The sequence below is a fragment of the Frieseomelitta varia genome, unplaced genomic scaffold (genome assembly GCF_011392965.1).
Source record: "Frieseomelitta varia isolate USP_RPSP 00005682 unplaced genomic scaffold, Fvar_1.2 scaffold_371, whole genome shotgun sequence".
NCBI classification, from domain to species: Eukaryota; Metazoa; Arthropoda; class Insecta; order Hymenoptera; family Apidae; genus Frieseomelitta; species Frieseomelitta varia.
In genome coordinates, this window is record NW_025110114.1 from 49,635 (window position 1) to 72,482 (window position 22,848).

The 22,848-nt window shown below is 28.6% G+C and overlaps 3 protein-coding genes across 7 annotated transcripts; 2 read left to right on the plus strand and 1 right to left on the minus strand.

The window, feature by feature from the left end:
- Positions 1-5,988: 5,988 nt before the first annotated feature.
- LOC122531068 (BTB/POZ domain-containing protein KCTD9) lies at positions 5,989-22,659 on the minus strand. Of its 4 annotated transcripts, none has more exons than XM_043658643.1 (7): positions 22,480-22,659; positions 8,119-8,240; positions 7,842-8,018; positions 7,544-7,704; positions 7,225-7,451; positions 6,823-7,152; positions 5,989-6,743 (listed from the first exon to the last, which is right to left on the minus strand). In XM_043658643.1, exons 2-7 carry the CDS (start codon positions 8,232-8,234, stop codon positions 6,627-6,629), a joined length of 1,128 nt encoding a protein of 375 aa, XP_043514578.1. In that variant the 5' UTR covers positions 8,235-8,240; positions 22,480-22,659; the 3' UTR covers positions 5,989-6,626. The 4 variants fall into 4 exon arrangements, with proteins under 4 accessions (XP_043514578.1, XP_043514577.1, XP_043514576.1 ...); XM_043658642.1 differs by lacking the exon at positions 22,480-22,659 and adding an exon at positions 15,999-16,071; XM_043658641.1 differs by lacking the exon at positions 22,480-22,659 and adding an exon at positions 8,741-8,931.
- On the plus strand, positions 9,195-14,124 carry LOC122531066 (biorientation of chromosomes in cell division protein 1-like 1). 2 transcript variants are annotated; one of them, XM_043658639.1, is made up of 3 exons: positions 9,195-9,526; positions 9,752-13,509; positions 13,593-13,738. In XM_043658639.1, exons 1-3 carry the CDS (start codon positions 9,395-9,397, stop codon positions 13,603-13,605), a joined length of 3,903 nt encoding a protein of 1,300 aa, XP_043514574.1. In that variant the 5' UTR covers positions 9,195-9,394; the 3' UTR covers positions 13,606-13,738. The 2 variants fall into 2 exon arrangements, with proteins under 2 accessions (XP_043514574.1, XP_043514573.1); XM_043658638.1 differs by lacking the exon at positions 13,593-13,738 and adding an exon at positions 13,882-14,124 and having other exon boundaries at positions 9,202-9,526.
- On the plus strand, positions 17,267-22,843 carry LOC122531071 (mitoferrin-1-like). Its single transcript, XM_043658646.1, has 5 exons — positions 17,267-17,383; positions 18,955-19,240; positions 19,434-19,658; positions 19,751-19,958; positions 20,301-22,843. The coding sequence occupies exons 1-5, from the start codon at positions 17,267-17,269 to the stop codon at positions 20,491-20,493; spliced, it is 1,029 nt and encodes a 342-aa protein (XP_043514581.1). The 3' UTR covers positions 20,494-22,843.
- Positions 22,844-22,848: the final 5 nt, after the last annotated feature.

The window sequence follows — 22,848 nt, forward strand, 5'->3', positions numbered from 1 at the left end:
ATATTTTCTAACGAAACATTCTTTGATCAAATTCCATCGCGATGAACCAAATTTTTGTTACGTCGGGTTGCATGAAAGCACTATTGAATGAAAAATTTATAAAATGTAGTAGTTTATAAAAAATGAAAAATTATAATTCAATAATGTAAGAAAATAAAAATTATGAGTGAAAAATTTATAATATCTAACTGGTAGTAATTTTAAGTGAAAAATTATAATTCAATAATCTAGTAAAATAAAAATTATGAGTGAAAAATTTATAAAATCTAACTAGTAGTAATTTATAAAAAGTGAAAAATTATAAATCTAAAAATATATTGTAATTTAACAATCTAATAAAATAAAAATTATGAGTGAAAAAGTTATCTAAAATCTAACTGGTAGTAATTTATAAAAAGTGAAAAATTATAAATCTAAAAATATATTGTAATTTAACAATCTAGTAAAATAAAAATTATGAGTGAAAAATTATAAATCTAAAAATATATTGTAATTTAACAATCTAATAAAATAAAAATTATGAGTGAAAAATTTATAAAATCTAACTAGTAGTAATTTATAAAAAGTGAAAAATTATAAATCTAAAAATATATTGTAATTTAACAATCTAGTAAAACAAAAATTATGAGTGAAAATTTTATAAAATCCAACTAGTAGTAATTTATGAAAGGTATTAATTTATATCGAAAAAAGTAATTTATAAAATCTAATCTAGCCAATATCTAGTGAATATCTTTCGTCATGTATCAGACGAGATTTAAGGAACCCGATCCCTCCACTATATTTCTTTGCGAGAAATTTACAGCTCGGTACAGTGTTTCATATATCGCGCAGTGTACGACCCAAAGGGTATAAAAAGCCCAGGTACGGTCAAAAGTCCGGTACGCATGAAAATTAGAACGAAGCGAAATAAAAATGAAATGCAGGGCAAACGAATGGAACAGTGCCGAGATACCATGAAAACGCGCATAAAATAAATATCCGAAAAAAGAAAGAAAAAAACAAAAAAAAAAAAAAAGAAAAAACAAAAAAAGAATTTCCAGCGTTTTCTACGCCGCGTGGCGGTGCACTTTAAACTGGCCTACTTCTTTCCACCGCTGTAATTACATCGATGTAATGCACATTCGTACGGTTACGTACATTAAATCTCTAATAGAGCTCGAAAGCGAATATAAAAAGCGCCCTTTGTCCGCCCCCCTACGTCGTTCTTTTTTCCTTCTTTTTTTTCCACCTTCTTTTCTTTTTTTTTCTTTTTATTTTTCTTTTTCTTTCTTTCTTTCTACCCCTTTTTTCACCACGACGGAAAGTTATAAATACGATTTCGGTGGCGATGCGAATCTAAACCACCGAAGCGAGCGGTAGTGGTGGTGGTGGTGGTGATGGTGGCGGTGGCGCGAGACGAGGAGTTAAAACGCGCGCCGACAACAAGGTATCCGAGTTAACGTTCAACTTTAAACACTCCCGGCCGGCCGGAGTATCACTCGAAGGATCTTATTAGCGGAAGGTCGTGCTAAAGTGCCCGCTATTTAGTGAACCCCCTGCAATTTCGTGCGCCCGGGATATACGGTCTCCAATTTAACGTTACGTCGCCACTGCGGCTCTCAACTTTCACTCGCTTTGCCTTCGATCGCGCGAGATTTCACGCGAGTCGTCGAAATTCACGTGGACGATGGAAAGAAATTCCGACGAAAAAGAAGGTTGTCGGATATTCGAAACTGTTGCAATTTCGTGAAAGAGAAAAAAAAATAATGATTATGCAACGATTCACTCGTTTTAAAGCGCGAAACCTCCACTCTGGTACGGTCTGGACTTTCCTTTCTCTCAAAAATGTTTTCGCAGCATAAATCGAGTGGGATATATATATATATTATAACTAATTTAATCATTAATATCGTGTTTTTAAAAATTAAAATTTCTTTTTTAATAATTATATATATATGATAATTCATAATTACATATATATAATAAAAATAATATATATATTTAATAATTTAAAAATAATATATATATTTAATAATTACATATATATAATAAATTTTATAATATGATAATCTTTAAAAAAAATCAATAAATTATGAAATTTTTCTATTATTTATTAATACTAAAATCACAATTTTAAAAATAAAATTGTAATATTATATAAATTAATAAATTTATAGTTTATCCCATAAATTTTTAATAGTATTTAATTATTAAATTTTATTTTAATATTTAATTTTTAATAATATTTAATTAATTATTATTATATATAAATTAAATTTATTTTAAAGAAAACTAGATATTAATAAATACGACGAACAAAAGTACAGAATACTTTTCTGTTCGTTTGTCAAAATTATCCAAATTATCAAACGTGTGTAAAAGCGTTGAAAAATTTTGTTTTGCAACCAGATCTACATACATCGTCGTGCCAAAGATCAAACCTTAAAACTCGCTGTATTGATTTCATTGCATCGAAGAAATCCTAACGTTTTGTCATTTAATCCTAACGTTCAGAGTTGAATAAAGTCGTATTGAATGAAGAAAAACTCGTATCGAGTTTCAAGGGATCATTGAAAAAGGAAGATTTCAATTTTCGAGACCATGATGATTGTAGCGATGAAAAAGAATTCTTCGTTGTTCTGAATTTTGACAAACCCTATCGTGGGCTTCGAAGATCGAAGTGAAATTTGTACAATTTTTTACTTTGAACATCGAACGACGAAATGTCGGGCAACGTTCATTCTGGCAATTTCCTGTCAAAAGCCTCTGTTCCAGGAGCGTAGTCAAGGTATAGCGCGACCTGCTCCGTGGCACAATTAAGCTGCAGCCTCTGACAGCTAGGTAAAATGGTTAGCAGCCTCGTTTCCCGAAGCAATTTAACATCAAAGAAGTCTCCCTGTACGTGAATGCGACCTTGTACACGAGTCATTTATCGCGCGACAAAAGAAACCGATGATAAAGGGCTACGCCATGATTTCCGGCCCTCAATAACGAGGCTACCAGAGTTCGTTACGTATTCGATTTGACTCGTTGAAAACTCGATGATATATATATGTATATATATATATATATATATATATATATATATATATATTTATATTTAGTTCATTGTAGTTCGTTATGAAATTATAACGTTTGGTGTTTGACATATTATTCGAAAGACGAAGCCATTCACAACTCGGTCGTGGAAAGGCAGCCAGCGTGGATAAACGTAACTCGAGTTTACTTTGAACCTTTGACCAGTTACGAGTTTATTTTCTACCTTGAATCGTTGCAAAGACGTGGAAATTATTGAGTTGACAATATAAAAGACTTTCAGCGGTAATTGCACAATGTTTGTCGTGCAAAAGTTGCTTTTTAAAAATACGAAGTACAGAGAGTGGAGAAAAATTTTATATATATATATTTATAATATAAATATAAATATATATATATATATTTATATCTTAACAATATTTTTCCACAAATGCATTAAAATTTTCCTCCACCCTCTGTACTTCGTATTTTTAAAAAGCAACTTCTGCACGACAAACATTGTGCAATTACCGCTGAAGGTCTTTTATATTGTCAATTCAATAATACGAAGTACAGAGGGGGTGGAGAAAAATTTTATATATATATATATATATATATTTATATCTTAACGATATTTTTCCACAAATGCGTTAAAATTTTCCTCCACCCTCTCTACTTCGTATTTTTAAAACGCAACTTCTGCAAACATTGTGCAATTACCGCTGAAAGTCTTTTATATTGTCAACTCAATAATTTGTATTTCCACTTTTTTGCAACGATTCAAGGTAGAAACTGATCAAAGGTTCAAACTCGATTTACGTTTGTCCACGCCGGCTGCCTTTCCACCGCCGAGTTGTGAGTGGCTTCGTCTTTCGAATAATACGTCAAACACCAAACGCTATAATTTTATAACGAACTTTAACAATAAACTTTCGTTTTTATTTTACCAAGACCTAAGCCAAAGTTGACCCGAAACGTGGGGACGAAGGGGACGAAAGAGGGAGAGCGACGCTCTTACGAATCGTATTCCCATCAGAACAGATGTAGTCGCGGGTGAAGGGCATCTGACGATGGTCTGGTTAAAGTGATTTCGTTACTCTGGCGGGCAGGTAACTCCGTAGCAATCTGGCGAATGTTTCTGGACTTTGGTAAACGAGATTAGGACAAATCTCCGCGAGCAAGTTGTGGGTCCTCCTCACCCCTTCCTCGACGTTCTCCATCGACGCGTCTCGTGTAACTGCAAACAGTCCTGACACGAGCAAATTCAATTCGACCGAACATCCTGCACGCTTTTTCATCCGCGACGATTATCAAACGTACAGATCCTCCGGGGAATTCCGCGGCAAATTTACAACCGCGAGGGCATTCCAAACGTCAGTTCGTAACTGCGCGTAACTGTGGCATGATTGTAGAGAACAGGCGTGCTATAACGATTTAAGGTCCATTTATACTATACGCGCGAGCCAAACAGAATGAAACCATCGAAGCGTGTTGATAGTTATTTGTTATCGTTATCTTTACAAATGGACTTTCAGTGGTTGAATTGGTTCGAGAAGTTGAAACGATAGAACATTAGCCTTCAGATATCTCATGCGAAATGAAATGTAGATGATTCGTTTTGAAATAGAGTATCTTTAAAATGGAAGCTCTGCCCAGTCTGGTTTTAGGAAGGTAATTATTGGAAGAGCGATCTTATTTGTTAGTGGTCTTTGCGAGTAATCGATTTTCCGAGCCATTTTTCTTTTAAAAATCATTATCGTGGTTATTACGATTCCACGCATTTCTGTGTGAAAGTCTTCTAAACACATCGTGCCGATCTGTAGTTTTTATCTAAACATTTTAATCAAACGAATAACTTGCTTCGAATGAAAAATTCGCGAGGAAGTAAACTCTTTTAACATCACGGGGCAAGCGTTCCTAATTAAATTTAAAAAGAAAATAGTTTAATTCGATTCAAGCAATTATTTTATTCTTGAAACTTTTTAATAATTATTCATATAAAAATATTTATAAAAAATAAGAAGAGATTTTTCTCATGGCTTTGTCTTTACATAGCTAACGCTACAATCGATATAAGAAATAAAAATTTCTATTACAAGCAAACAATATTTTGATTTTCCATGTCTTCCTAAAAGATATTCCTAAAAAAAAATCTTTAACAAAATACATTGTAAAAAAAACTATACTAAAGTTTTTACTTAATATGTAATTCTTGTACAACTACAAAATAAAGCAAAGTTTTTACTTAATATGTAATTCTTGTTTTTTATGTAAATTATAAATCTTCTTTCAAATTCTCTTTTCTTATATTTGAGGAAATTTTCAATAACCAAAATTATTATCTCTTTTAAAGAAATTTACAAGGTACTTAATTTCGTTCTTCTATAGATACTTTATAGTCCTCGGAGTCTATAGAATGAAATATTTCTATTTGGAAGTCACAATCTATAAAATAAACTGTATTGTGCGCCTTAGAAGCCTATTGTTATGTCAAGATACGTCCGTACAAAGTGTATTGCCCAGTTCAATGTGTGTAACAATCGACATTTCGAATACAGTCACGCATACGTCATTTACAAGCGTTTACTGAAACGGAGAACCTGTCGCTAATACTGATTGTTCTGCAAATGGTGACAAGTAAACTTTTGCCTAAGAATTTTATTCTAGAAACTTAACTTAAATATATCAATGTTAATTTATTTTTAAAAATCAATCAAAATAATTGTCATAAATATTATATGCTAGAGTAACGATTTAATATATCTGTAATATTAATAATTCAACGTAAAAGTAGTATTCAACCGTAAAGAAAACTACCTTATTGCTTCGATTTAAATTATTAAAATCTATTAAGTGTCTATTTATATTACTCTTTTTTATATATTCAAAAAAATACAATTTATACAAAATTTATGTACTAAGTAAATATATTACTCAATAATATTTGCTCAGAATGTGAAAACAATAAATTTCATAGTATTATGTAAAGAATAAAATTAAATATTTTGTATTTTATTTAGATAAAATACTATATCAAATAACTTATATGATTATCGTACATTCGCTCAATTTACATACGTCGATCACGAAATTCACATTCTCCTAATCACAAAATTTAAAGTACAAACAAAGAAATAAAAAATAAAGAAATATTCAAACTTTTTTCTAGTTTATAATATTTTAGCGTAATTTCTGTGATGATTTACCTTGTATGGAAATTGATTATATGTTACAATCTTTGTATAAATAACGTCGCATTGCGTAAAATGTTATTAAATGTTAAACATTATTAAGAAGTCTATCAAAGTACTTTTTTTCAAAATACATGGCCATGTATATACAAAAGATAATACGGTGACTAAACAATTAATTAATTCTTATTCACCTTAATACCCTAAATTCACATTAAGAATAAAGTTTCAGTCAAAGGCATCGTAGATAGAAATCATGAATTCGTTAGACCATCAATCACAGTGGTAGGCCACATAATGCAATAATAATTTAATGTAACCGAGCACACACACAAGCATAAAAATTAAAATCCATCTACACCTATGAAGGCGATATCACTGAAATCACTATCATTCTAAAATGAAATAAATATTTACATCACAGAACTTAAACTGCATTTATCGTATCGTTTGAGACATATGTAATGGCGTTAACATCAAATCGAATGCAGCATCCTTGAAATTCGCGCCTCGTAGATTCGCGTCGTGTAAATCAGATCCCGATAAGTCACAGCACTAAAACAAATATAAATAATAAATAAACAAACACTAGAAACACATACTATGAGAGGAATTAACATTAATGATATAATACCTCTAAATCAGCACCAGCTAACACAGCTGATCTAAGAATACAATTTCTTAAGATGGCATTTTTTAACGTTGCCACTCTAAGATTTACAGCAGCCATAATACTGCCCTCAAGATTGGCACCTTTAAGATTTACACCTTCCATATTCGCGGGTACACCTAAGGGATCTTCAAAATTACACGAATGAAGATCGGCAGCGGCTAGATTCGCGCACAGCATTCTTACACGAATTAATTGTGCACCTTGTAAATTTGCATAAGACAAATCTGCACGTTCAAAGCAACAACCAGATAAATTTGAACCTGCCAAACTGCAGCCACGCATAATTGCATACTGAAATATTATTTAAAATTTGTAATAATTACAATTATCACATTATTGTAATATCATAGTAATTCTAATCACCTTAAAGTTTATATTCCTGAGATCTAACTTTGATAAGTCAGCACCAACGAAATTGACACCTTGAAATCTAAGTTCTGAAGTCGTAGGTGTTGACATAATCGCTTTAAGTACATCTTTACGAGTAAAAGATACCAAACCACTCCTCTGAAGTTCTTCTTCATCTGCCATTGCAGTCAAGATATCAATAGCACCTTCTATTCCATAGAAACGTGCTTCTGCCAAGACACCTAAAAGGAATTACGAAATATGTAAACATGTGGATAAAACAAATTGAAGAAGAAGCTCGTATAATTAACGAATTAATAAAAAGAAACCATACCTGCTGCATTCACATTGGAATCAAGTATAATCTGTCCATGCCTCAAATAATTCAACAAAGGTTCAAAGTATGTAGGACTTCTATCAATTAAAAATGCACCATTTTTATCTTGTCTGCTAGGTAAGATTCTCTGTCCTGTGTCTGTAGCGTCTGTAAACATTCTGTTTTTTTTTTTCGTATTATAAGTATGTGCAAAAGTAAGTATTAACTAAAAATCAATAAAAACAATATCAGTACATCTTCTAACATAGTAATTACAGTTCTGATTCAAACAAATAAGTTGAACATATTTGCTTACCTAGCTAACATACTCATAGGTTCCTTTTTCGTTAAAGTGTCTCTTGTTGTTGTAAAGTACTTTCCGCCAACATTCAGCGTAATCCATTCTGAACATGTATTTAATTGATTTTGACTACAAAGTTTGTCCTTAGGAATAAAATCTTCTCCACATGAAACATATAAAACATCGTCATCCCTGTAAGAAGTTTATTCTGCTAAATTATGTATATTATAAATACAACAAAAGATAGAACAATCATTGATGCAGCTTCGATTATTGATGTAATTTATTTTACCGGACTAGATTAATATCATCAATCTCTCCACCCTGAACATTAAATATTCTTTTGGCAGTAATGTTGAACTTTGAACTGGCTGCTGTTAACAATTCATCTAATGAATTAGTTATCATTAATACCTAAAACAAATACATGGTAAGTTATATATAAATGTGATTTCTTTTCCAAAATATTTATTATAATAAATATTAACTGGAAAACCTAGTTATTACTAGACATATGCTCATTTCTACAATAATCCTTTTTTTTTATTTATTTCAACTGATAATTACATAAACCTTCAGATTAATATAAAAATTTGAAAATCAAATACAATAAATCTTAAATATTTAACATGTTAGAAATTAAATAGGCGCTAGATATTGTAAAGATATTTTCTGTCTTGTAATCATTTTTTATTAAAAATTTTATGTAAACATTACTGTCTTCAAATTGTCTTATACATTAACATACTAAAGTTCTGTTTGTAACTTGTTCAAAAGTATTTTTTCACACGGCTCCTCTATAAGTACGTCATATATAATTTAATTTATAAATTGTTCAAAATAAATCATATGTATGACTGAAAAATGAAAAGTAAACAATGAAAGTTTATTGTACTAAATGAAATCGCAGCCACCTTGCCATTTGTAACATTGGTACCATTGACAAAAAGTGTTACTCTCCTCATAACTAAAAAGCTATATAATTTTGTGTAATAAAACAATAGTATTAGCCAGCAATCCTAAAATAGAATCACAAACAAGTTGCATTTGACACCGAACAACTTGCCATGTTAAAAAAATGGCTGTCTCCTCCAAAGTATATACATTATAGATGTTAATGCCATATAAATAAACTTGAATCATAAATTTTTCATTGAGAAACGTCTTAACTTTGAAGTCTTGGCATTTTTGGCGAATTAAAAAATTCTTTTAAGATCTTTTTAACTTAATATAATTAACGTTAACTAGAATGATAAGAATAACTCTGCTTTGTTTGTGTACATACAATAAATTTAAATAAAGATGTATTATATCGAAAACCTTTAGTTTTTCATATCTGTTACAAAATATTTCATTAACTTCAACATCTATCTTACCCAGTGATACTTGGTATAAAGGAAGGTTGGTACTGATTATTATTCATTTACTCACACAGCTCTAACGTTTAACCTAGACGCGAAGTCAAAGAGTATGGCTGCTTACTGTTTCACGGAACGACTTCGTCAATAAAAATGAATGATTATTTAACGTTCAAGTGAATTATAATTATTTTAAACACTTTATTTATCATGGAGTTAGGTTTACCTAACACGTTATTACCAGGTGATCCACGATTAGTGGATCACATCGTAGGAGAAGTGAAATCTCAAGGAATTTTTGATCAATTTCGCAAAGAATGCATTGCTGATGTTGATACGAAGGTATGCAATATTTAAACAATTGATTTATCATCGAAACATTGTACAGTAATAAAGTTATTGCTGTATTCATTTTGAACACAATATTTTGAATTTTAATGTAATTGACATTAAAGTAATATGTATTTAAGCTTTCCAAAGCAGACACGTATTATACAATAACAATACTTCATGATTATTTATAGACATACATGCTGTTCATACTGATTTTTATCATTTTCATTACAGCCAGCCTATCAGAACTTACGTACAAGAGTTGAAGGTTCTGTAAATTCTTTTCTCAACAAACAACCATGGAAACCAGATTTAAACAAAAATCAATTGAGAGAAACACTAAGGAAGCACATACACGAAGCTCCTTATTTAGACGCCGGTGTGGAACGCATAGTAGATCAAGTAGTAAATCCGAAAGTATATTCTGTCTTCATGCATCAGATTGAGGATGTAGTGTACAAATTTCTAGGAATAGAAAGACCTAAGGCAAAAGAAAAAAATGGTGCATGTGGCCTTAAAGATTTATTACCCAAGGATTTAGATCCTGTTTCACCAGAGTCTGACAAAAATAGTTTAAAAGATGTGTCTTTGGAGTCTATGGATGCAATGGAAGATTTAGAAATAAAAAGAGATGTAAAGTCTGCTAACGAACAGAAGTCTTTAGAAGATGAAATATCCAATGAAAAAGATAAAGATAATATATCCGAGAATGGACAAATTTATTTGGAAGAGAAAGCGTTGGATGAAAGTGATAAAGGTTTTAATAAGACTGGTAGTATTTTAAATTTAAATACATCTGGTAAATCAGATGATAAAACGGAGGAAGATGAAGAAGACAGTCCTACTTTTGAACCAATTGATATTATGAATCTAAACGAATCTAATAATTCCAATGATTCACATTTGTCAGGTATATCAGAGTTAACTAGTCATAGGTCTAGAAGCCCTGATTTTTGTAATGAATTGTCAAGAGACAACTTCGATTATAGTAATCAAGATTCACAACTAAGCAAAGTTTCTTCCGATTCCCGATTATCGATTGTAACTGATTTTGGATTTTCTAACCATGCATCAACACCAATACCTGATGCATTGAAAGATGAAGTCAATAAATGTGATGTTAAAAATATTAAAGACAATTTTAAAGCTGTCAGAGAATATGAATCTAATAAAAATAAAAGTAATAAAAATATTTTTGAATTAAATAAAACTAAAGATGTACAAGATGTTAAAGATTCTAAAAATATTAAGAACAATTTATCTTCTAAAGAAAATTCTCGTGATGCTACAGACAGTAGTATAAAGGATAGGTATGAATATAAAAATAATAAAGATAGGTCCAGAGACAGTGAATCTAAATCAAAATCAAAAGATAAAAATCATGTAAAAGATGGAAAACATCATAGGGATAGAAGTAGTGATAAAAAGAAAGAAAGAAGTCACAGCAGTTCAAAATATGACAAATATGATAAAAATAAAGCTAAAGATAAAAGCGATCAACCGAGAGAAAGTATAGATAAAATTAAAGATGCGGAAAAGGATAATTATACTAAAGCAAAGGAAGATAAAATAAAAGAAACAGACAAGAAAGATAATATTAGTAAAGAAGGAAAAGATCTGAAAGATCTTTACAAAGAAAAAATTAGGGAACTTAGAGAGAAGAAAGAATTAACAGAGAAAGAAAAATTAAATAAAGACAAGGAGACAAAATCAAATAAAGAAAATAAAGATAAAAAAGATTCTCCAAAAGACAAGAAATATAAAAAAGATCATAAAAGCTCTTCCAAAAATCCTTCGTCAAGTTCTCATGAAATTAAAACTGTCAAAGCATCTGATAAAGTTATTGATGGAAAAGAAAAAAGAAGTGAATCAAAGGATAAAGATAAGAGTAAGAAAGATGAAAAACGTACTTCTAAGGATCATATAAAGTCTAAAAACCATATCAACATGAAATCAGACTCGGTAGAAAAATTAGATAAACAGGATGTAAAGAAATTTATAAAAAATGAAAAAGAAGAGAAGATTGATAAATCTGAAATAAGAAAAGATGTCAAGTCAACTAGTGAAAAAATAAATGGTAAAAAAGATGCCAAAAATCACACGCAAAGTAAAAACTCGACAAAAAATGAGAAATTAGATAACAAAAAAGATAGCAAAAATGATTCCCAACATAAAGACAAAAAACGAAGAGATGAGAAGAAATCCAAGTCAAAAGATGATCATTCTAGTTTAAGAAGAAATTCTAATGATCGACGTTCTACAGACAGAGATGGATCAAATGGATCAAGTAGCAAAAGTTCACAATCTAGTAGTTCTGGATCTAATATTGCACATGGTAAATCAAATACATCAACCTTTTCTAAAGAAACAAACCATATGAGTAATTCAGGTAGTGAAACATCAGACAATGTTGAAGAAATACATCCAAATGATATAAAACTATTATTGGAACAACAAAATTATAAATTAGACAAAGCAATAGAATTAGATGCAGAATATAAAACTGACAACACTAATAATTTTGAAATGCATACTAAACAAGAATTGGAATTTAATGATGTTAACTTACCTCTTAAAAAACGAGTGTTGATAGAAGAAGACAATAGCAGTTCAGGAGAAATGAAAGTAAAGAAACCAAAATTTGCAAAAAATATACATGAAGCTAAAAAATTAATGAAAATTAGGAAACAGATAGAGAAGCAGAAACTTAAAGAAAATAAGAAGTTAGAGAAGAAGATTGAGAAAATAGAACAACCAATACAAACAAATGCAGTAAATAATGACAATTTTGAAAGTATGCCAGATGAAGAACGTGTTCAAATAATAGAAATACCAGATGAAGAATACGAAGAGCCATATCCTGAGAAACATACTAATTTAACATTAGAAGAAAGATCAATAATGATGTTACAAGCTGAAGTTGGTACAAAAGATTTGTTAGAGACACATTCTAATCTAAAATTAAAATTATCAGACATGGAATTATGTATAAAGAAATCATTAAGTGAAACACTTACCAATAAAGTTGAGAAACCATTGAGTTCTGATACTGAAGCAAATATTGACTCTTCTATTTCTTTATTGCCTAACAATAAAGAAATAGAAGACTTACAAAATAAAGAATCATTGTTTTCCAGCATAAAGGAAGAAGACAACAATAAAATAATAAAAACGAAACAACTAGATAGTTCTGCAAAAATATGTTTTGAAAAAGAAACATGCCAAGAAACTGGTACATCTGTATTAGAAGAGGTACATCTGTACTCTCAAGAATCAAACTATTTTAGTAATAAAAAAGAAGTAAACGAAGAAAAAGAGCAATTAAAGTTAAGTGATATAAATACAGATATGATTTGTTCAAGTGACAATAGAAATATAGAAATACCTACAACATCAAAAATTGGAGATGAAGATGTTTCTCAGGATGCTGAAAATAGTAGTCTTTCTAATTTAAACAGATACGTAACCGATAAAGATTGCATTGTAAAAATTAAAGAAGAACCAGAAATATTAGAATCAACATCAATGGAAACTGAAGATAATGAAGATTGTCGTTATTTCAAAGCAGACAATGAAAAATCAGAAAAATTTTCTAGTTTCTTAGAATCACTAGAATTAATAGAAAACAGTTCTTTAGAAGACATAATAGAGAGTTTAGGAGGTCAAGTCGTATCTTCAGTGCCAAAAGCTATGGCACCACCTTTACCAAAACGCAAACATTCATCTAGCCCATTAACAGATATATTATTAAATAATTCAAATAATAATAATGATGGTCATAAAAAAGCATTAACCCTACCTAATGAAGAAGCACTAAATAATATTAAAAAAAGAAAGCTAATATCTAAAAAGCAGAGACTCCAATCAAATATATGTACTCCACAAGGACTTTTAAATGGAGAAAATTTTGTTATGCCTTTAAGTCCAGAAAGCGACGTATCTGCAACCAGTGAAAAAATACCATCTGCAAATATGATTAAAGAAGACAAAGGGTACGTTGAATAATTATTATTAGTAATAATTGTTCTTAATTTTTAATTTTTAAAATTTTTAATTATTTGTTTTCAATTTTTAGAGCTTTTTCATAAACTGTTGGATAATTTTCTTACTTTTATAAATGTATACAAAAAATTAAAAGTTAAATGTATACAAAATTATATTTATAAATTTTGTTAAGATCTTCATTTATAAAAAGAAAAAAGAATTGTACACAAACTACTATATATCAAATACTAACAAATTATAATGTAAAAATTAAATTTACGCATTTTTTGCAATACAATTTCATTTGCTAAACAGTTTCATTTCAAGTGGAAATGCATTTTCACTATTCATACTATAATTAGTTTGTTATGTAATTGCAGCCGACATAGAAGTAGTCAACGTTATTCAAGTGATGACCTATACAAACCGCGTCCATTATTTTCAAGTTCTTCTCGCAGAAGTAGGAGGTCTAATCAGGTATAGCTAGTAGTTTGTAATTTCAGGTATTGAATTGTTTTTCTTTATATAATATAAAACCTCTAAATCCTAGTTGTTGGTTCTAGTACACTCTACATTACATTTAAATCAAATATTTTGAAACTTTAATTAATGTAAAATACTAATGTGATCAAGAAAAACATCTGTAAATTATTGCACTTATATTTTTAAAACTTATTCAAAAAATTTATTTTATATAAAATGTTTAAATCAATATGTCTAAAATTTTTTTAAATATATATTACATTAGAAAAATTTGAATGTTTTCTATAAGTTGACGTTATTTAAATTTATTATGAATTTAAAAAAAAATTGGCATTACATTTAACTAGAAAAGTAAGAAGAATAAAAATTACTTATATAAAATCATTAAATGTAATACAGTATTAATTGAGAAAAATTTACTTAAAAATGTTTTTAAACAAAACTAAAAACTTTTTAGCAATACTTATTAAATAATAAAAATTTAAAAATTTGGAAAAATGTAAACAATGTGAAATATGTATATGGATTGAGTTGAATTATATATGTAGCTATTAAATTTCATTAAAATTTACTGTAAAATTTTACTTTTTTAAGAAAGAATATGTATAAATTTCTGTGAATAATATATGTTTAAGTTGTACTTTGCAATTCTTGTTTATAAAAAAAGAGAAAACCAATAGTTACTATTTTTTCATATCGCTTATAAAATTTTTTGTATAAAATTCAAGCTCTCATAATGGAAACACAAATCTGCAATTAATAGTGTGCAATAGTGTTTCATTAATATATGTACACAGTATATTGCAAAAGTACATGATGTATTTATAAGATTATAAATTAGATAATTATTGTATACACATTATTTAACACAAACACATTATTCATAATGTAAGTTTTGTATGTGCTTATAAGAAATTTTATACAAAAGTTTCTTTTGAACCATTATTCGTTAAAGTTTACATATTGATAAAGAATATGTGTATAGGAATGCTCCAAGTCTGATAAGATTAAAATGAAAGAATTATTACTACTTTTAAACAACTATCTTATACACATGATTCTATTAAAATATTCTTTGCTTCTTGACTATTTTATTAATTAATTTCTTGCACTTAAGTTTAGTGAAAAAAATAGAAAATAAAATTAATTTCATTATAAAATTAAAAGAAAATAAGCAATAGTTTCTATAATTTTTTGTTTCTTCTTTTTTTTAAATATAAAACAAAAGATAATAAGAAAATTGTAATACAGAGGAATGATTAATTGCACATTATTTCTCACACTTAAAAATTGTAATATTAAATTTTTACAAAGAATGTTGCATTTATTAACGTAACATTCTTGCGTGTTCTTTATTTTATATATGTATAAGTTTGTATAAATATGTATATAAAATAGAAGTATATTACTCTTTATTACTGTGAAAATATTGTAGAATATTTTTTCCAACTTTTTAAAATATTTATTGCCATATGTAATATAACAACTAACAATTTATAAAACCCATTATTATTATAATTGCTTTAAAATAAAGCGACTTTTGTATACATGTTAAACAGCCCAGAAGTATTTAAATCCTACCTTTAATTTTAAATATTTATAATAATATGTCATGCTATATTTTTTATATGTTTCAATTGAAATCTCCTTAAGTAATTTTTCTAACTAATACGTTAAGAGTGATTATTGTAATATAAAGTGATCACTTTATATATTACAGATGATAAGAACAAAATAAAATTGCACACAATTGCCGATTATATTGCGAGATATTTAACTACAAAGGAAATATCGTACAATATACAAAATTAGTTGTTAAATAATTAATTGAATTATATGTTGGAAAAGTTCCAATTATGCTTTTCGAATCAGTGAACACAAACTACTACCATATCAACTGACCTTGCCATTTAATCGAATTCCACGCAAATCCACATTCAATACGAGCAAAGACTTATATATTATTCAAAACATTATATCATAAGTTAATTTTTATGCATAATTATTAAATTACCATGACTGGCCTGAATGAATCATCTTAAAAGAAAACATTACAACTTGTAGTAAAGTATTGCACGCGATATTTCGTAATCACGATATTTTCTATAAATAGAACAATATGTGAACAGTTTGTCATACGGTACGTAATACGATCTTATACATGTTTTTACAACACGTGCATTGTCTAGAATGTTATAGAACTGTCTATAGAATGTTGTAAAATACGAAATTCAAAGCAAATTTTTTAACAACATTGATAATTTACGTTTACTTTCTGACAAACTCTTGGGTGGGATTTTGTAACATTAACATTAAAAATGCCTCAATAGGACACAAGTGTAATTGATATAAAACATAATGGTGTAAAAGTAAAACGTAACTTTTATTTTTGTCAAACAGCAGTATAACGTGAAACGAACAAGTACTGCGTGATAACGCTATCAAAATTGCCGAGGAACATTTTTCTTCAAAATAGATATCTATATAGATTATATGATAATCATATTTTAAAAACAATAGAAGATACGAAGGAAAAGACAAGAGTAGAATGCTAAAAATCGAAGGTAAGCTTTATCAAGATATTTAAAAGAAGAAGGGGAACTTCGAACAACTGCATTGGAAGATTCATTCTGCAGTTTTAAATTCAACGACCCGTCGTCTTCTTCTATGAAACGAATGCATTATTACATCCTCAATGCACATGTTTTATACAGCAATCAGACTACTTATTAAGCTGCTACTGCGTAGCATACTACACGAACCAACCACGTGGTTGAATACGACGCATGCGTGACACGTGCGCGAACACCTAACCTCACTGAACGAACCGTATGATGAGCCGTAACCGTATCGCGAAGAATGTCAGTATGTATCGAGTTCCGTAACGATTCGAATAAACAATCAGCCGTCATGTGCCCTTGTATTTCATGAAAGTAGTATAGGGAAGTAGAATAATTTGTTTGTGGCGCGAATACCTGAACGAGGACTTATACATTGCAAATCTGTTTATCGGTGGTAGCAGCCTTTTCAATTCCAATACGGTTCCATTAAGACACGATCAACGAGTACGATTACGTTTCGTCATTTCGAAAGAACGAATATTACCCTCACATCCTTCTGAATGCATGTTTCGGCGATTACAAAGCGAATGCCACTGCATAAGCAGTAATTCGGCATTAGTTACTGCCGAAAGTGTTGTCTGCTTCGAGAGAGTGCATACAGAAATTGCGGTATTTCATGTCCAGCCGTTAACTGGAAATTGTTAGAACATCTTCAGAAAATATGAATGCGGACGATTATGAGACGTTGCCTACATCCTCTGTAGCTGTACACATGACAGCAGGTGCATTCGCAGGAATTATGGAACACTGTGTGATGTATCCGCTTGACAGTGTTAAGGTAACAGCTTTATTTCTCTCGCACATTTTTTCCCCCCAAGATACTTTATATAACCTCAACTATCACTTCACGGAATTTCATTTCCGCCGCATTGTAATAAAATCCAATGACATTTAATATCATGACATTGCAAGTCACACGGTCTTTGGATAAAGACAAGCGTGATATTCCAAGACAATTCTCTGAATTTTATCATTTTCCTCATCGAAACCTAGAAATCAAGTTTCACGTATGTGAACGTCGTTGTAATCTTGAGTAAATAGCGAAGTATTTAAACTTTCAAGATAAAAGCAATTAATCTTCCTGAGATGTTAACATTTGGCCATACAATTTCGCGTTTTGCATCACTGTTGCAAAATTATTGCGTAATTAGTTTAAGCAATACAATTTCATAATTATTTCTAGGTACCAATTCTTCTTAGAATTTACAAACGACTGAATTAGTCATCAAATGATTTAGCAACAATGTTCTGTAATTGTTTACTATCTTTCAATACTTGTTAAAATAGCAAGTACATTCTTTGTTATTATGTCACAAAACATTGTTGCCACTGTATATTTAGCTATTTACATAATTAATTAACAATGAAATTATGTGTGTTACTAATAATGATGAATAAAATAGATTTTTTGTAATAAGAAATAAATTTTCTACTCTCTATTTAATTTTTAATGCACTTATATGTGTATAAACATTGTTTTTTTATGATCCCTCCTTTTTAGTATAATTTGTAATTAAATTTATATTTTTGTTATATTCATCAACTTGAATATTCATTTAAAAAGATATTTTTGTTGATCATAAAATACATAATTTCAATATTTGATTTACATGTTATCACATTGAGCTGTACATATATACAAATACAGTTTATTAAATACTAAATGATCAAATATACATAAACAATATCTAAGACATTGTATTTGTATCTTTTTGACATTGCAAATAGTTAATTGTTTGACAACTTTAATACATAAAATGATTAAATAGAACATGAGTTACAAACATTCATTACATAACACAGTTCTCAACTCTGTTGCAGTAGGTTCTATTTTTGGTTTTCTTTTCAACCTACAATCTATATTAGCAGATACTTTCACGTGTGATTATTAGAAAATACACTTGTAATAAAATATTAATATGAAAGCATGTATATTTATTTCATATAAACAATATATCTTAAAGTTTAATGAGCAATTTTAAATATCATTTGCAAAATATTATCAAATGCATCATTGTTTGTCATTGTTCTATCATTTATCTTTAATGACAAATAATAATTGGAAAGCAGTCAGTCAGAAATGATTATACCTTTAAATAATTGCAAGTCATGATTTAAAAAATTCAAAGTTGTCTTAATACTTCTATATCTATTTTCATCGTCAAATAATCATTCTAAGATATTAAAAAATTAGAGATGGTTAAATTTTGTGTATTCTATTGTTGTCTAAATAATATTCTTATCTATATTAATATAAAATCAATATTTTAAATTATGAAAAGTAATTTTCTTATACTGTTAAACAAATAAGTAAATTTATTTACATGGATTTATTTTATTTATATTTAGACAAGAATGCAAGCATTGACACCGGGTTCAGGAGGAGGGGGAGGTGGAGTAGGGACAGTTCTGAGTAGAATGGTACAACAAGAAGGTTTTTTGAGACCAATTCGTGGTATGAGTGCAATGGTTGTAGGAGCTGGTCCAGCACATGCATTGTACTTTTCATGCTATGAATTTGTTAAAAATAAGCTTTTAAGTTCAAGAACACATCCTGAATTAAATTTAGCTGCATATGGAACTGCTGGTTGTGTGGCAACACTTCTTCATGATGGTATAATGAATCCAGCAGAAGGTAAAACATCTTAAATTTATTAATAAATAACTAAATGAGTAAATTATCTATTTATTACGTAATTTAGCTGGTGCACATTGTGTTAAGGCATGCAAAATATGTTTTTTTTTTTTTTTTGAGGGAAATACATGCTAAATGTGGTTCATAATTTTTAGAATTTTATCCAATGAAGAATAAAATTATCTTATTCCAGTGGTTAAACAGCGATTACAAATGTATAACTCTCCTTATCGAAATGTTATGACATGTATAACGAATATATACCAAAAAGAAGGTGCATATGCATTCTATAGGAGTTATACGACACAGTTAACTATGAATGTGCCTTTTCAAATGATTCACTTTATTACTTATGAAATTGCACAAGTATTCACGAATCCTGACCACATGTATAATCCAATAGCACATATGATGTCAGGTAAATATACATTTAAAAAAGAATATATTTCAAAATTTATTTATGTAATAGATAATCATGTAACTAGTAATCATGTAACTCATAAATTATAGGTGCATTAGCAGGAGCTGTTGCTGCTGCAGTTACAACACCTTTAGATGTTTGTAAAACACTTCTAAATACACAAAGTGGTGTCCAGGTTCAAGGCATGATAGATGCTATTAAAACAGTTTATAGATACGGAGGTTTACGTGGTTATTTCCGTGGTTTAAATGCTCGTGTTCTTTATCAAATGCCAGCAACCACAATTTGTTGGTCAACGTGAGTATATAGAGACAAGAATTAGTTTCTGACGAGTACTAAAACAACTTTTTGAAAACATAAAATTACTTAATTTCAGCTAATTTTTTTACCTAGCTGTTCCAATATAAATTCATTTTTCTTCTTTAAAAATCGTACGAAAAACAAATGTTAGTTATAAAAAACAAATGTCAATGACATTGAAATAACCTTTAAGATTGGAGAAATTAAAAATTTTTTTTATTCATTTTTTTTTTATCTTTAATATTAGTAAAATATAAGATAGATAATCTATTTAAATAAGATAACCTGTATAACATCATAGAACATCAAATATAAAAAATTTTTTTATAAATTGTTTAGATATGAATTTTTCAAATATATACTACATGAAAAACAAGACGATGGATATCGCGGACCAGAAGTTGACAATGATTCTACAAGTGGAATTAATCAAATCCAAGGTTCTTCTAGGTCTAGTCGTTTCCAAGATATGAGCGATTATCTTAATAAAAACGCCCCAACTTCAGTGTTACTTGATGTGACTACAAGATAGGTATTTTTGAATCTTTTACTGACACCACTTGAATTGCATTGAAGAACTATTGGATGGTGGATAAAATATCCGTTTTTTCGTATTTGAAGAGTTTATCAATAATATTCCGTTAATTCATCTGTTGCAACGGTATTATATATGTATAATAATTCGTAACGAATGAATACATATACAACTGAAAAACCATTTTGAGCCAAGTGCGGGACGCAGGCTCAACGAAAGATAAATGTATCAGAAAATTTCTTAAGTTACTTCTTAATATATGACTATTTTAAATAATGTATATTAACTACTACACTATGATGACTGTATTTTTTAATATACTAAAGTAAAAAACAAGTAATAATTTATATGTTATCGAGCAATTATTATCAATTAATGCGAAACATACAACAACAAAAAATTATCTATTAAAAAGTAATTTGTTTTCTTTTTGATACTAGAAAATCTGAAATTTAAATTGATCAAGTTCTATTGAACAAAATGACTAGCAATGTATTACTCAAAAAAAAATTAATGAAATTAAATTATCAATTAGCAATATTATCCGATGTGTGCAGAAATAATTAAACATACTATCATCTACCATACTGTTCATATGGAGTAACGAGAAGTTCATTATGAAAATTAGAAAAATGAATTTATTTTACATGTAAACTATGTTCAATTTATTTATGAAATAGTTTATATACTTTTGTTATAAAATAATTTTGATTATAGTTCATTCGTGTGAGTGTATTTCAAAATACGTGATATGTAAAAAAAAAAAAATTAAAATATTACAATAATGACGCATTGAAGTGAGTAATACGTAATTTTAATCAAAAGAATATACATGTATTTTGTATAGAAGAAAATTGTTAAAATATTTCACTTAAATACAGTAAAGTTATATTGTTTGATATGAGCATTTTTAGGTACATTAAGTTTGAAAAATATGCTCCACTTGAATAGTGAATTAGATTACGCAAAAAATATTTAATACTGTACAATATATGTATTTAAATTAAAAAAAAAAAAACAGTGGGATGCATGGAAAAAATGATTAGCGAGAAGTGTGTATAGCATAATCGGTATATTCGAAATATGACTTAAAAATTCTTAATTGAAAATTTCATATGCTTGAAACGAAAAAATACGAAATTTTAGTATTCGATATTTATATAAAATGATAATGCAAATTCTAAGTTTAGATAAAGTGTAAGTTTACTAAAATTTATCAATTACGGAACGAAATATTAAATAAGTGTTGCGTAAAGGTACAGAAGAATTTAGATTATTTTGTAGAACAGTGTAGATAAGTTAATATTACATGCGTATGTACAGTATAAAGGAAAAACTTAGAAAGAAAGAAAACGGCAACGTTATTGTGCGATACAAAGTACAATTCGCCTTGATTATACAAGTACAAATTAAGAATTGCTCCTTAGTCAGTTCGTAATATAAACAACAATGCATCTAACACGTTATAATGTACCACAATATTGCTTCCTATGGCTGTGATTACTGAGTCATTTGATGTTGACTTTAAGAGGGAGTAATATCATATGAAAACTCATACTTCACGCCATATTTATTTATTATTGTTCATCGTTATCTATATATCATTATTTGACGTCACAAAATATCACTAATTATTATGTGCGCAAAAATATATACTCTTTATATGAATATTTTTTGTAGTAGAATTTTTTTTGAAACGAAAACAAAAATATTTAAATTATTTTTATGGTGCGGAAATGTGATTTTGACGAGAAAAATTTTGTAATAAGATTTGGCAGGTACATTAATTTATCCATCTAAATATATTATACATATACATATTATATGTATAAAGTGTTAATGTACCGAATAAATAGTATGTGTTCATATGATGTCCGGTGTTTAATGAGTATGTACATCTTGTGTTTATAGTACACTTTTAATCTTAATTATCGCGCAAAATTAAATTGTATATTCTTTTTAATTATTTAAATAAATACTCACTTTGTATAAAGCAAAAAGTAATATCAGCCGCCCAATTTTTATTATCTCCAAAATTAAATTTTACATATATTTGTGGAGATCGTAATAATCAACTGATTTTCACGAACTATTTATCTGAAAAATTAATGGACAAATTATTCATATATTTTCTTCAAATCAATGTTCATAATACATAACATCATTTATCTGTTAAATTTACTAATTTTTTTTCTATCAGTTTGTATGTAAAATAATGCTCCCACTGATATTGCGTAAGTTAATGTTAGCGCACTAAAAGGTAATTGAATTGCAGTAAAACGTATTACATGTAATAATAATGTAAATAAAATAATTCTGTACAATATAAAAAAAACTCATGAAAATATTTTT

What these genes read in the sequence shown, in the direction of transcription:
- LOC122531068 (XM_043658641.1), bottom strand. Translation starts at nt 8,791, where the DNA reads ATGAGGAGAGTAACACTTTTTGTCAATGGTACCAATGTTACAAATGGC. An exon ending in CCAATGTTACAAATGGCAAG is followed by an intron (nt 8,241 to 8,740) that starts GTGGCTGCGATT and finishes TATTTGTTTTAG; the next exon opens with GTATTAATGATAACTAATTC. An exon ending in GATGATATTAATCTAGTCCG is followed by an intron (nt 8,019 to 8,118) that starts GTAAAATAAATT and finishes AACTTCTTACAG; the next exon opens with GGATGACGATGTTTTATATG.
- LOC122531066 (XM_043658638.1), top strand. Translation starts at nt 9,395, where the DNA reads ATGGAGTTAGGTTTACCTAACACGTTATTACCAGGTGATCCACGATTA. An exon ending in TTGCTGATGTTGATACGAAG is followed by an intron (nt 9,527 to 9,751) that starts GTATGCAATATT and finishes TTTTCATTACAG; the next exon opens with CCAGCCTATCAGAACTTACG. An exon ending in ATGATTAAAGAAGACAAAGG is followed by an intron (nt 13,510 to 13,881) that starts GTACGTTGAATA and finishes ATGTAATTGCAG; the next exon opens with CCGACATAGAAGTAGTCAAC.
- LOC122531071 (XM_043658646.1), top strand. Translation starts at nt 17,267, where the DNA reads ATGAATGCGGACGATTATGAGACGTTGCCTACATCCTCTGTAGCTGTA. An exon ending in ATCCGCTTGACAGTGTTAAG is followed by an intron (nt 17,384 to 18,954) that starts GTAACAGCTTTA and finishes ATTTATATTTAG; the next exon opens with ACAAGAATGCAAGCATTGAC. An exon ending in AATAGCACATATGATGTCAG is followed by an intron (nt 19,659 to 19,750) that starts GTAAATATACAT and finishes CATAAATTATAG; the next exon opens with GTGCATTAGCAGGAGCTGTT.